The sequence below is a fragment of the Chionomys nivalis genome, chromosome X (genome assembly GCF_950005125.1).
Source record: "Chionomys nivalis chromosome X, mChiNiv1.1, whole genome shotgun sequence".
NCBI lineage: Eukaryota > Metazoa > Chordata > Mammalia > Rodentia > Cricetidae > Chionomys > Chionomys nivalis.
The window spans coordinates 100,630,699-100,644,606 of record NC_080112.1 but is presented as its reverse complement, the minus strand read 5'-3'; the positions used below and the strand labels follow the sequence as shown (position 1 = coordinate 100,644,606).

The 13,908-nt window shown below is 39.9% G+C and overlaps 1 protein-coding gene across 3 annotated transcripts in view; it reads left to right on the top strand.

Annotated features, from left to right (window-relative positions):
* Cstf2 (cleavage stimulation factor subunit 2) overlaps nt 1–13,784 on the top strand; it is a 41,287-nt gene extending 27,503 nt beyond the window's left edge. For 2 of the 3 annotated variants that reach the window (XM_057759355.1, XM_057759356.1), the window contains 3 exons: nt 7,713–7,823; nt 8,531–8,656; nt 11,044–13,783. In XM_057759355.1, the coding sequence (XP_057615338.1) occupies nt 7,713–7,823; nt 8,531–8,653 (234 nt within the window). In that variant the 3' untranslated portion in view covers nt 8,654–8,656; nt 11,044–13,783. Of the gene's footprint in view, nt 1–7,712; nt 7,824–8,530; nt 8,657–11,043 lie in introns of all 3 variants that reach the window. The other variant, XM_057759357.1, reaches the window with a different exon arrangement.
* The last annotated feature ends 124 nt before the right edge of the window (nt 13,785–13,908 follow it).

Sequence of the window (13,908 nt, the reverse complement as noted above, 5' to 3'; positions counted from 1 at the left end):
GAAGAAACACAATGAAAATTGCAACTCTTTTTTTTTATTTAAATAACATTTTTTTCATTTATTTTACATCCCATCCAGTTTCCCCTCCCTCCTTTTGTCCTGTCCCCCTTTCCCATCTACCCTCCCTATGCACTCCTCCATCTCCATTCAGAAAGGGACAGGGGACAATGGCAACTCCTACAAGAGATAGCATTTAATTGAGGGCTTGCTTACAGTTTCAGAGTTTTAGTTCAATTATGGTGGGAAGCATAACAGCATGTAGAAGGAGCTGTGGGCAGGCCTGCTTTTTGTCCTCCCCAGCTTCCACATGGCTAGCTTATGCCCCGAAATAACAACACACAAACTGTATTCATTTAAACACTGCCTGGTCCATTATATCTAGCCTCTTACTGGCTAACTCTCACATCTTGATTAACCCATTTCTATTAATGTGTGTAGCACCACAAGGTGGTGTCTTACCAGGAAGATTCTAATCTACGTCTATCTTGGGCCGGAGCTTCATCGCATCTGCCTCACTGCCTTCCTCCCAGCATTCTGTTCTGTCTTCCCCGCCTACCTATGTTCTGACCTATCAGGCCAAGCAGTTTTCTTTATTAATTAACCAATGAAAGCAACAGATAGATAGAAGACCCACCTACATCAACAGCAGGCATGGCATGCATGGTGCTGGAGAAGTAGATGAGAGCTACATCCTGATCTATAAGCAGAAAGGGAGATACTGGGCTTGGCATGGGTGTTCGAAACCTCAAAGCCTATCTCCCAGTGACCTGCTTCCTAAACCTGAAATAGTGCAACTCCCTGATAAATAAGCATTCAACCATGTGAGTCTGTGGGGGCCATTTTTACTCATACTACCACATTTGACTCCCTGGCTCTGATTAACTTATAGCTATATCATAATACAAAAATGCATTCTACCACCACCTGGCTCCAACTTCAAAAGTCACCATATTCCATCACAGTCTCAATACTGTCCAAAAGTTCAAAGTCTCATCTGAGACTCATGACAATCTCTTAACTATAAACCCATAAAATAAAAATAAAAAGGTCAATCACACAATTCCAACATACACTGACACATTACCATTTCAAAAGGGAGGAAAGGACGCATAGTATGAAAATGCTGGACCAAAGCAAGACTGAAAATCAGCTGGGCAAACTCCAAACTCTGGATCTCCATGTCTGATGTCAAAATGCTCTTCAGATCTCCAGCTCCTTTCCACTTTGTTGACTGCAGCACATTTCTCTCTTGGGCTGGATCCACACCCAATCTGCAACTTTTTTTGGCAGATATCCCATGACTCTGGCATCTCTAACATCTTAGGAGTCTCCAGTGAAATCCAGGCTTTACTTTCACAGTTTCACACAATGGCCTCTCTATGTCATCATACAAGAACAGCCCCCAACCCCTTTTCTAGTTCAGAGGCTTCCATATTCCACCAACAAACAGCCTGCTACAGCAATACCCCAGTCCCTGGTACCAAGTTATGTCATAGCCACTTTTATATTACTGTGAAGAGACACAATGACCACAACAACCTCCTCTTATTTTTTCTTTTGAGCCTGTCCTGGAACTTGCTCTGTAGACTAGGCTGACTCGAACTCACAGAGATTTGCCTGCCTCTGCCTCCAGAGTGCTGGGATTAAAGGAGTGAGCTATCACCACCCAACATGACAACAACAGGTCTTAGCTGGCTTACAGTTTGGGAAGTTTAGCCCCATTATTTTCATGGTGGGAAGCATGGCAGCAGACATGCAATGCATGGTGCTGGAGAAGTAGATGAGAGCTACATCCTGATCCAAGGGCAGAGGGAGATACTGAGTTTAACATGAACTTTTGAAACCTCAAAGCTCCCTACCTGCAGTGATACACTTCCTCCAACAATGCCACACATCTTAATCCTTTCAAATAGTGTCACTCCAAGGTAAGTAAGCATTCAAATATATGAGCCCGTGAGGGCCATTCTTATTCAAACCACCACACCAGATGAAAGAACTATTCTAAAAGTTGTTTGAGCTGTTTTAGTGAAAAAGGATGGACTGAATGTATTTTTCCCTCTTTTTTAATTTTTTTTACTGTATGTTATTGTGTTGCCCTTGGTTTTATTATTATTATTATTAAAAATTTCCGCCTCCCCCGCCTCCCTTTTCCCTCCCCACTCCCCACCACCCACTCCTCTCTTCCTCCCTCTCCAGTCCAAAGAGCAGTCAGGGTTCCCTGCCCTGTGGGAAGTCCAAGGTCCTCCCCCCTCCATCCAGGGCTAGGAAGGTGAGCATCCAAACAGGCTAGGCTCCCACAAAGCCAGTTCATGCAGTAGGATCAAAACCCAGTGCCATTGTCCTTGGCTTCTCAGCAGCCCTCATTGTCCGCCATAGCGACCCTTCACCAGCACAACTCTCTGAATGTATTTTATGCTTCCTGTTTTCTTAAGTAAATTGCAAAAATACTTAAATCATTTTTGATTATTCAAAATCGACATGGAAATAGGTCTGTTATTATTTATGTTATAACATAGTTTTATCCTGTGGTGTACCTGCCCCTTTTACTGATGGACTATCACCTGGTTCTTCACATTGTTACATCTATTCACATATCATCTATTCCTGACACATGTTTCTGTATATTTCTTCTATACTTCCCTGGTTATAATCTGAGAAAGCAGGTAACAAATTTGTTAAAAAATTATATGCAATAAAAATGACTAATAGTAGAGCAGTGGTCACACACGCCTTTAGTCCCAGCACTCAGGGAGGCAGAGGCAGGCAGATCTCTGAGTTTGAGGCCAGCCTGGTCTATAAAAGCTAGTTCCAGGACAACCAGAGATATATGGAGAAACCTTGTCTTGAAAATAACCAGAAAAAAGAACCTAAACTCTGCTTAAGAACCTGAGTGTGAGCATCATACACATGTAAAGCACATCTAATTAGTTACAGTAGGTGCATAGAGGCATTTTCCTTGGGTTTTGGTTGTCTTCCAAAGGATTGGGCTCACTAACCATTCCAAATGCCAATAAGTATGCTATTAACTGTGTTTTGTTCTAACTTGAGTAATAATTTTTTGGTTTGTATTAAGCAGGACACAATTGCAAAATACTTTCTATAGAAAGCTCTAAGAAAAATAAAAAGGCTGGAGAGATAGTTCAGTGGTTAAAAGCACTTGGTATTATATGGGACCTGGTTTGGTTCTCAGCACCCATACAGATGGATCATAACCTTCTGTGATTCCAGTTCCAGAGGATCCAGCACCCTCTTCTGGCCTCCATGGGGACTAGGCATACATGTGGTACACAGATATACATGCAGGCAAAAAACTCATACACATAAAATAAAAACAAGTGAGCCAGGCAATGTTGGCACACGCCTTTAATCGTAGCACTCAGGAGGCAGAAACAGGTGGATCTCTGTGAGTTTGAGGCCAGTCTGGTCTCCAGAGGGAGTTCCAAGACAGGCTCCAAAGCTACAGAAAAACACTGCTTGAAAAAAAAAGGAAGAAGAGGCTTAAAAAAATCACTACCATTAGTTATCTGAGCATTAAAAGGAATATGCATAGTTTTTGCTTTTAAGAAATCTCTAAAAGGCAAATATTGGGCTATTATTCTCTTTTCCCCAGAGACCTTCCTATCTCCTTTCTGTCTCCATCTGTTTTATTGAATAGAGCCCTTTGAAAATAACTACTAGTGTTTACTTGAAATAGAGGTAGGCAGTAGTAGTCTTGTGAACATCACTTCCCAGAATACAGTTATGTAAAGTCTGCTGACTTCACTTGTGTTTACTCTGAGCATTAATTTCTCAAGTGCTCATAGTTTTCCCTATGCTTATTTGGCTAAATTTTGCTAATTTAATGTCCCCTTCCTGCAGTGTGTATTATTTGTTATGATGATGGACCTGTAATATGCAAGAATGTGTATGCTAGTAGGTCTTTGATTAAACACTAACTTCTGATTTTGCTAACAGTATAAGCTGATCTTTTTTTTCAACTTTTTTTTTATTGAAAAAAAATTTTTCGCCTCCTCCCCGCCTCCCATTTCCCTCCCCCTCCTCCCTCCTCTCTCCCCCTCCCCCCACTCCTCTTCTCCTCCCTCTCCAGTCCCAAGAGCAGTCAGGGTTCCCTGCCCTGTGGAAAGTCCAAGGTCCTCCCCCCTCCATCCAGATCTAGGAAGGTGACCATCCAAACTGTCTAGGCTCCCACAAAGCCAGAACATGAAGTAGGATCAAAACCCCGTGCCATTGTCCTTGGCCTCTCGTCAGCTCTCATTGTCCGCCATGTTCAGAGAGTCCGGTTTTATCCCATGCATTTTCAGTCACAGTCCAGCTGGCCTTGGTGAGCTCCCAATAGATCGGCCCCACTGTCTCAGTGGGTGGGTGCACCCCTCGTGGTCCTGACTTCGTTGTACATGTTCTCCCTCCTTCTGCTCCTCATTAGGACCTTGGGAGCTCAGTCCGGTGCTCCAGTGTGGGTCTCTGTATCTATCTCCATCCATCGCTAGATGAAGGTTCTATGGTGATATGCAAGATATTCATCAGTATGGCTATAGAATAGGTTCATTTCAGGTTCCCTATCCTCAGGTGCCCAAGGAACTTACTGGGAACATTGCCCTGGGCATCTGGTAGCCACTCCAAGTTCAAGTCTCTTGCCAACCCTTAGGTGGCTCCCTTACTAAGATATGAGTTTCCCTGCTCCCCTATCCAACCTTCCTATATCCCCAATCATCCCGTTTCCCCAAGTTCCCCTCATCCTCTCCTTCACACTTTTCTCTCTCCATCTCCCCTTACCCCCATCCCACCCTACCCCCAAGATTCCAATTTTTTGCCCGGCAATCTTGTCTATTTCCCAGAGCCAGGAGGATAACTATATGTTTTTCCTTGGGTTTGCCCTCTTGTTAGCTTCTTTAGGACCACAAATTATAGACTCAGTGGCCCCCTATCCATGGCTAGAAACCAATTATGAGTGAGTACATCCCATGATCTTCTTTTTGGGTCTGGGTTACCTCACTTAGGATAGTATTTTCTATTTCCATCCATTTGCATGCAAAATTCGAGAAGTCATTGTTTTTTACCGCAGAGTAGTACTCTAATGTGTATATATTCCACACTTTCTTCATCCATTCTTCCATTGAAGGACACCTAGGATGCTTCCAGGTTCTGGCTATTACAAATAATGCTGCTATGAACATAGTTGAACAAATGCTTTTGTCATATGATAAGGGATCTCTTGGGTATATTCCCAAGAGTGGTATTGCTGGGTCCAGGGGTAGGTTGATCCCAATTTTTCTGAGAAACCGCCACACTGATTTCCAAAGTGGTTGCACAAGTTTGCATTCCCACCAGCAATGGATGAGTGTACCCCTTTCTCCACAACCTCTCCAGCAAAGGCTATCCTTGGTGTTTTTGATTTTAGCCATTCTGACAGGTGTAAGATGATATCTCAAAGTTGTTTTGATTTGCATTTCTCTGATCGCTAAGGAGGTTGAGCATGACCTTAAGTATCTTTTGGCCATTAGAACTTCTTCTGTTGAGAATTCTCTGTTCAGTTCAGTGCCCCATTTTTTAATTGGGTTAATTATCCTTTTAAAGTCTAGTTTCTTGAGTTCTTTATATATTTTGGAGATCAGACCTTTGTCTGTTGCGGGATTGGTGAAGATCTTCTCCCAGTCAGTAGGGTGCCTTTTTGTCTTGGTGACAGTGTCCTTTGCTTTACAGAAGCTTCTTAGTTTCAGGAGGTCCCATTTATTCAATGTTGCCCTTAATGTCTGTGCTGCTGGGGTTATACATAGGAAGCGATCTCCTGTGCCCATATGTTGTAGGGTACTTCCCATTTTCTCTTCTATCAGGTTGAGTGTGTTCAGATTGATATTGAGGTCTTTGATCCATTTGGACTTGAGTTTTGTGCATGGTGATAGATATGGGTCTATTTTCATTCTTCTACAGGTTGACATCCAGTTGTGCCAGCACCATTTGTTGAAGATGCTTTCTTTCTTCCATTGTACACTTTTAGCTCCTTTATCGAAAATTAGGTGTTGTGGGTTAAAATCCGGGTCTTCTATACGATTCCATTGGTCGACTGCTCTGTTTTTATGCCAGTACCACGCTGTTTTCATTACTGTAGCTCTGTAAGAGTTTGACGTCAGGTATGGTAATGCCTCCAGACGATCCTTTATTGTATAAGATTGTTTTGGCTATCCTGGGTTTTTTGTTTTTCCATATAGAGTTGATTATTGTCCTCTCAAGATCTGTGAAGAATTTTGATGGGACCTTGATGGGGATTGCATTGAATCTATAGATTGCCTTTGGTAGAATTGCCATTTTTACTATGTTGATCCTCCCAATCCAAGAGCAAGGGAGATCCTTCCATTTTCTGGTATCCTCTTCAATTTCTTTCTTCAAAGACTTAAAGTTCTTGTCAAATAGATCTTTCACTTCCTTGGTTAGAGTTACCCCAAGATATTTTATGCTGTTTGTGGCTATCGTGAAAGGTGATGATTCTCTTATTTCCCTCTCTGCTTCCATATCCTTTGTGTATAAGAGGGCAACTGATTTTTTGGAGTTGATCTTGTATCCTGCCACATTACTAAAGGTATTTATCAGCTGTAGAAGTTCTTTGGTGGAGTTTTTGGGGTCGCTTAAGTACACTATCATATGATCTGCAAATAACGCAAGTTTAACTTCTTCCTTTCCGATTCGAATCCCCTTGATCCCCTTATGTTGTCTTATTGCTATTGCTAAGACTTCAAGAACTATATTGAAGAGGTATGGGGAGAGTGGACAGCCTTGGCGTGTTCCTGATTTTAGTGGGATGGCTTTAAGTTTCTCTCCGTTTAATTTGATGTTAGCTGTCGGCTTGCTGTAAATAGCTTTAATTATATTTAGGTATGACCCTGTATCCCTAATCTCTCCAAGACTTTTATCATAAAGGGATGTTGAATTTTGTCAAATGCTTTTTCAGCATCTAATGAAACTATCATATGTTTTTTTTCTTTCAGTTTATTTATATGATGGATTACATTGATAGATTTTCATATGTTGAACCAGCCCTGCATCTCTGGGATGAAGCCTACTTGATCATAATGGATAATTTTTCTAATGTGTTCTTGGATTCGGTTTGCCAGTATTTTGTTGAGGATTTTTGCATCGATATTCATGAGTGAGATTGGCCTGTAATTCTCTTTCTTGGTTGAGTCTTTGTGTAGTTTTGGTATCAGAGTTACTGTAGCTTCATAAAAGGAATTTGGCAATGACTCTTCTGTTTCTATATTGTGAAATACCTTAAGGAGTATAGGTATTAGGTCTTCTTGGAAGTTCTGGTAGAATTCCGCATTGAAACCATCTGGTCTTGGACTTTTTTTGGAAGGGAGGTTTTTGATAACAGCTTCTAATTCTTCGCGACTCACAGGTCTATTTAGGTTGTTTACCTGGTCCTGGTTTAACTTTGGTATATGGTATTCATCTAAAAAAGTGTCCATTTCTTTAACATTTTCCAGTTTTGTGGCATACAGGCTTTTGTAGTAAGATCTAATGATTCTCTGAATTTCCTCTGTGTCTGTGGTTATGTCCCCCTTTTCATTTCTCATTTTATTAATTTCCAAATTCTCTCTAAGCTGATCTTTAGATCATTAATTCTCTTTTCACTCTTACCTGTGTCAAGATTGGTACTGTATTGAGGTTCCATGGACATCAGGAATTCTGTATGCTGTCTTCTTTCTTTCTACCCATAGGTCCCAGTCATGCAGGGAGCAGGCATTCAAGCAGCAAGCATGCAAGGTGGAAACCAACCTGGTGGCTTTAGTCCTGGACAGAGCCAAGTCACACCCCAGGATCATGAGAAGGTAAGCAACACTGTCTCACTGTCTCCCCGTGCACAAATCTAGTATTTTTGATCTTTTCACAGTTACCATGAAGATCCTGGGTCTTCAAAGTCCCTTTGGAAGCGATGTTTACTCTAACTTAGGACTCTAATGATCTTGACTGAGCATTTTGGGGACCTGAACCTTAAGTTCTTAAGTGAATATAATTGACAACTTATTTTACATTTCAGACTAATCTATAAATGTCAATTGTTTTTTTGTGCAAGCCAAACTGACCTAAAAGTCCAAGCTCCTTTCTGCCTCCCCTTTCTACCGATACTTAAACAAAATAGCAGATTTACCACAAGTATATTTTTCTGTTGTTATACTTGGCTATTGTTGGGAGCTTGTGTCTGATAGGAAGGATTAACCTTGTGAAAGGGGAAACTCAAAACAGTGCTCACAGATACCATCTTAGTATGCAGGATCACATCATCTAATCTTAGGTATTTTCATTTAATCTTGTGCTTCACTGTGCCTTTTCTCACCATTTTCTTTATTTTGGCTTGCAGTGTGGGGGGGGGGAGAAAAATCCTCCCTTTTCCCATTTTGCTTCATAGCCTATGACAGTAGTTTTTTTGGACAGAAGCTGGTGGTGTATTTTGGGTTTTGTTTTTGTTTTTTGTTTCTGTTTTTTTTGGTTTTCTGACACATCATTGAAACTCACAACCTTGCTCTCCTCTGCACAGGCTGCTTTGATTATGCAGGTCCTTCAACTCACTGCAGACCAGATTGCCATGCTGCCTCCTGAGCAGAGGCAGAGTATTCTAATCTTAAAGGAACAGATACAGAAATCCACTGGGGCACCTTAAAAGGTGAGCTGACTGAATGGTACCTGGACAGAACTAGGTCCTTCTGTATTTGAAGTGCGTAACTTTAACCTTTAACAATGTAATGTTCTCTGAGACCCTGATCTTCACTAGGCTGTCTTGACCCTTCAGTAGTCAGCACCTTTGGGTATAGGGTAAGGCTGCAAAACATTTGTTTAGTTGTTGAATTATTTTCAGCCTTTGCTGATGATGAAATTAATATAGGGTTTTATTCCAAACCATTCCTTCAAAATGGAGGAAATACAAAGTATTTCAATAAAATGTTACTCCAATGTTTGTTTTGGAATGTGTGTCTCTGTGTCCATGTGTGTCCAGGTCTCATATAGCCCAGTCTAGCCTTGAACTCCTTATGTAGCTGATGATGACTTTGAACTTCCGGTCTTCCTGCTACCACTTTCCATTGTGCTAAGATGACAGGCATGCAGTACGGCACTCTGCTTTTGAGATACTGGAGATCAAACTTGGGATTCATGTATTCAAGGCATGCACTATGCCAGCCGAGCTATGTCCCAGCCCTTGTAATGAATATTTTGATGGTTGAGTATTACAAACCATCTAAAGTAGTAGATGTCCCTGTCAGCACCAGTTTCTTTACATTTTAAAGAAGAGTGTATAGTACCATTATCTTTCTTGTTCATCCATCATGTAAGAAGAATCTTAAGTGCACTTTCCTCATAAATAACCATATGACCAAACTTGCTATATAAATATTGTTTTGTTTTCAAAACTCCCATCTTTGTATTTCATAAACAATTCTATTCTCTGAAAGCAGTTTTACTTTCATATTGTCCTAATACCTGTTGGAATGTCTTTGGAATTTTTACATTTTAACCTCACATGTCTTATAATTCTCATGCACAGGCTTACATATAACAGTGAACTCATTTATGATAATTAGCAGTCTTACTATACTGTAGTCTGTATTTGTAGTGCTTTCCAAACTTCCAAAATGCAAATATTCATTGTATCTACTGAGACTTTAAAGGACTGTACCAAAACTGGGAGTGATTGTAGATGGTTGGAAACTAGATTTTTAATATATTGTACTTTACCTTTGTTTCCATATATCCCAAACATCCTATTTTCTTCATTAAAAATATGGACTATAATCATAGTAATTTACTATTACAAATTATGTCAGAAAAGGCATTCTCTGTGGTTTGAGAAAATTACTGGTTTTAGAGTGTGGCAATAGAAGTATTCCTAAAAGTTCTTTCATTGTGTACTCTTAATTGTATCTCATTTGCCTTGAATACTGACCTCAGGGCAAGATTTTACAGGATTTTTATTTTAACCTTTGAAGCAATCATAGTTTGATAAGAAGTTGGGAAAATAATACAAAGGACCTTGTAGCCTTCACACAGTTTCCCTCGGTGATTGCATCTTACATTTTTACTTTGTAGTACAAAGCCAGGCAGTTGTTCTTAGTATGTTACTGTGAACTAGACTACAAATTGTATTCAGTTTTTACAACTGAGTAATTTATACCAGTGGATGTGAAGCCACAACTGTAATTTTATGTGAACAAACTCTATTTATGCATGTTGTGGCTGAAACATTGGCTTTTTGTCTTAAGAGTTTTGGTTCCTTTCTCCCATCACAATGTTATTTCTCACTATTAGAGATAAGTAGTTCTTGGAGTGGAGAGGTAGCTCAGTTCGTAAAGTGCTTGCTACCCAAGCACAAGCATGAGCAGCCAACTTCAAACCCCAGAACCCACCTGAAAAGTTGGGTGCAGTGGCACACTCTAGTAATCTTACTGGGGGAGGTGGAGACAAGGATGATCCTTGGAGCCTGCTGACCAGTCAGCCTAACCTAATCAGTGAGCTCCAGGTCCCAGTGAGACACCCAGTCTCAAATCCTAGTTAGATGGCCATCCTAAGGATTTACACTTGAGGTTGGTTTGAACTTCTTGCTCATGACTGCACTCATGTGCACACATATACATATGAGAAAGAGAAAGGAAGGTAGTTGTGAAATAGGGGAGTCTTGCCTGTCTCTACTATATTTGTCAGTTTCTGTAGGCATTTTATGTTGACAAAACATTTGAAAGTAGTATGCCACTGTCATTTAGTGCTTAGAGATCAGAGATGCTCCTGAACATCCCATAATGATGCACAGGGCATCTTTCTCTTTTTGAGAGAGCACTTTGGCTGAAAAATTCCATGTAATGCTGAGGCTGAGAAACCCTGCTACAAAGGACAATGAGGAGACAGGACACAGGCAAACAATGGTGTTTGATCTTCAGCACCTCCTCCCTTCCCTCAGTCCAGTTTTGTTGTTCTTTTTTTATGAGGGTAGCTGTTTTTTTTCTTGGGTTTTAGAAAAAAGAAGTTCACTTACAATGACTTTCTCCAAATTTTTTCTTACAGGTTCTGAAAAACACCTGGCAACAAATCTGGAAATAGTAATTCCTTAACATTGCTGAAATGTTGAAAACATGGTGACTTCTGCATCCTAACCCCTGATGATTCAAATTGGTGCCAGGTGGAGGACTCACATGACCATTTCTCCAAACGAAAGCAGTTCATTTTGTTGTCTTAGTTTGTATATTTTCTGTGATGTTAAATAAACCCCGAACACAATTTTAGCATACCGAAAATTGGTATATATATAGAGACCCTTTTGCTTTTAAGAAGCTAGACGCGAAGGTAAAAGCTTAGATATGCTTCTGCTCTTACTGCGGCATTGTCCTTTCATCTTATAGTGCCATAGCTCTATCCTTACGTTAGCATAAGCATTTATTCTTCTTACTGATACTTGAGTATTTCTTGGAAGCAATGTCTTCAGGAACTGTGTTGTGTTTGCTTTTAGCAAGGTAATAAGACTTTGCCCTTTGCCGGGCAGTGGTGGCGCACACCTTTAATCCCAGCACTCAGGAGGCAGAGGCAGGTGGATCTCTGTGAGTTCCAGGCCAGCCTGGTCTACAAGAGCTAGTTCCAGGACAGGAACCAAAAGCTACAGAGAAACCCTGTCTCGAAAAACCAAAAAAAAAAAAAAAAAAAAAAAGACTTTGCCCTTTGAAAACTTTCTAGGGTCTCTTGAGTTTTCTGGGAGAAAAAAAGCAAGTGTTTAAAGCTATAAAATAGCCAGAAGGCCATCAAGCAAAGAGCATACCACAGTAATGTGTTTGGTTTAAGAAAATTCAATTATCAAAATATGTTGTTTGGTCAGTAGCAGTTCTGAACATACGCCATTCTGAGTTAAGATAAAGATTGTTTTGGCACTGGTTTGAGTGTGTGTCAACAACCGGAGAGACTGTTGTAGAGCTCTTCTGTCTAGGTAGCCAACTTTACAAGTTTACAAAGCCACTGGTTTTCCACATGTTCAAATTTAATAGGAAAATCAAATGAGAAAATATATTTTATCCCAGTTTTTAGAAAATTGCAAAGCTTTCAGTCCTATTCGCTAACTAAACTCATTCCAAGAACTTAAAACAGAAAACCCTAAAACTTTTACATTTTCAAGTCTTTTAAGAGGACCAAGTATAGAACACAGGAAGGCCCTGTTATGGTTGCCTGTTTTTTCCTAAGTACTACCTACTTGGAAGGTTATTAGTGCCATTAGCCTGTGCTAACCAACAGACCACCATATCTTCTGTTCTCCCATAGTGCCATTAAGGAGGAGCACGGTTTCTTTCCACCAGGTTGACCTCAAGACATTTGAAGAGTTGCCTTAATAATTAGTAAAGTTTACTAGAACTAATTGTGAGCTTATTTATATTCTCAGAACCCTACCCTCTGTCTCATAACCTTACCCTCTGTGTTAGGATTATGGGCAGGTGAATTAAAATCATTACTAGGCACATAAAGCACATTGCTTACATGCCAAACAAAAGAATGCAAAGATATTAAAATTGAGGGATTTTCTCCATATATTTACAATGAAAATTTTCTGTATATGTCATCAAGAAAAGTGCAAAACAGCAAGAACTCCCTGCCTATTCCACTTAAACCACAGGTTCAACTTGGATATTAATTATGCATGTAGCTCCTTGTTTTCATCACCTTCTGTGCCTCCTACATAAATAATAAGTCAATAATGTGATGATTTTAGCAGCTGTTATGATTTAAAAGCACCAATATATTTAGACACAGAGACCATGAGAAAAGTATTTCTAGTTAGGAACTTGGGTTTTACACAAGCAATTCCCAATCAAGATTACTGAGGCTGAAGTTATTTGGTAAGCAGTTGTCTAGTAGAAACCATATCCTGGAAATCCTAGTGTGCATTTTCCCAAGGCCTCATTAAACTTAATGTGGTTAGCAAATATTCAGGTGAATAAACTGACATGAGCAGTGGCATCCCAATTCATCCCTATGGAAGCACTCATCAGTGCTTTTTTCTGGTATAATTAGTACACTTAGCTACCCCAAGTTTGTGACCTGTCTCTTATGTTCAGACTAGTGACTGAAAAATGATCCTGCTAATCTTTCAAGCTATAGCTTCCTAAGTAGTAGGAAATGTAAATTTGTTCACTCTTGGTAGAAAATAAGTGATCTAGATTCAGTGTGCTAAATCTGTGAATTCAACAGAAGTGTGGGATTTTTCGCTCTCTGAGGAGGCTGGGGCTTCAGTTTCTTGTAATTCACCATGATTAACATCCCAGAGCCAATGTGGTTATTGTCCTGGTTGATAGGAAAAATAGACATTTAGTGAATGATTCCTCAGTAAATAAGACCTGGAAAATAGTCAAAATTATAAAAATCTTTATTTTTTTATATGAGACATTCAAAAACTCCTTTAACAAAAGTAGTAGAGAGCTGCTGTTGAATTAAGTTATTCCATAATGTAGGCCAGGCCTTCCCAGTTAATTCAAACAATACAAAATGGCAGTATAGGTTTCTAATTCAAATTTGATTGGTTAATATACTTCAGATGGAAATTCTAGGGAAAGTAAGCAAAATTGTTCAATAAGCAAAGATGAAACTTTCAGTTTTTCTTGACAAAACAAAGTGTAAACTGTTGGTCACACTGGATAAGATTGTGTTTAACAATGTACCTAGTAAGTATGATATGGGAGTGGGAATCTTGGTAATTTTATGTTTATTTATGATTATTGTTTTGTCTTGGATTCAATAAATATTTTAAAAGTCACCCTACTTAGAAATCTTTTGTGAGGGACAAGTGGGAGGGGAGATTATGAACCAAGTTCAGGAATCAACCAAGACACCAGGGGTTAGATGGTGCAAGTGTCAACCAGCAAAGCTCAGCTGAAGTCAGGTTTCCCAGGATTT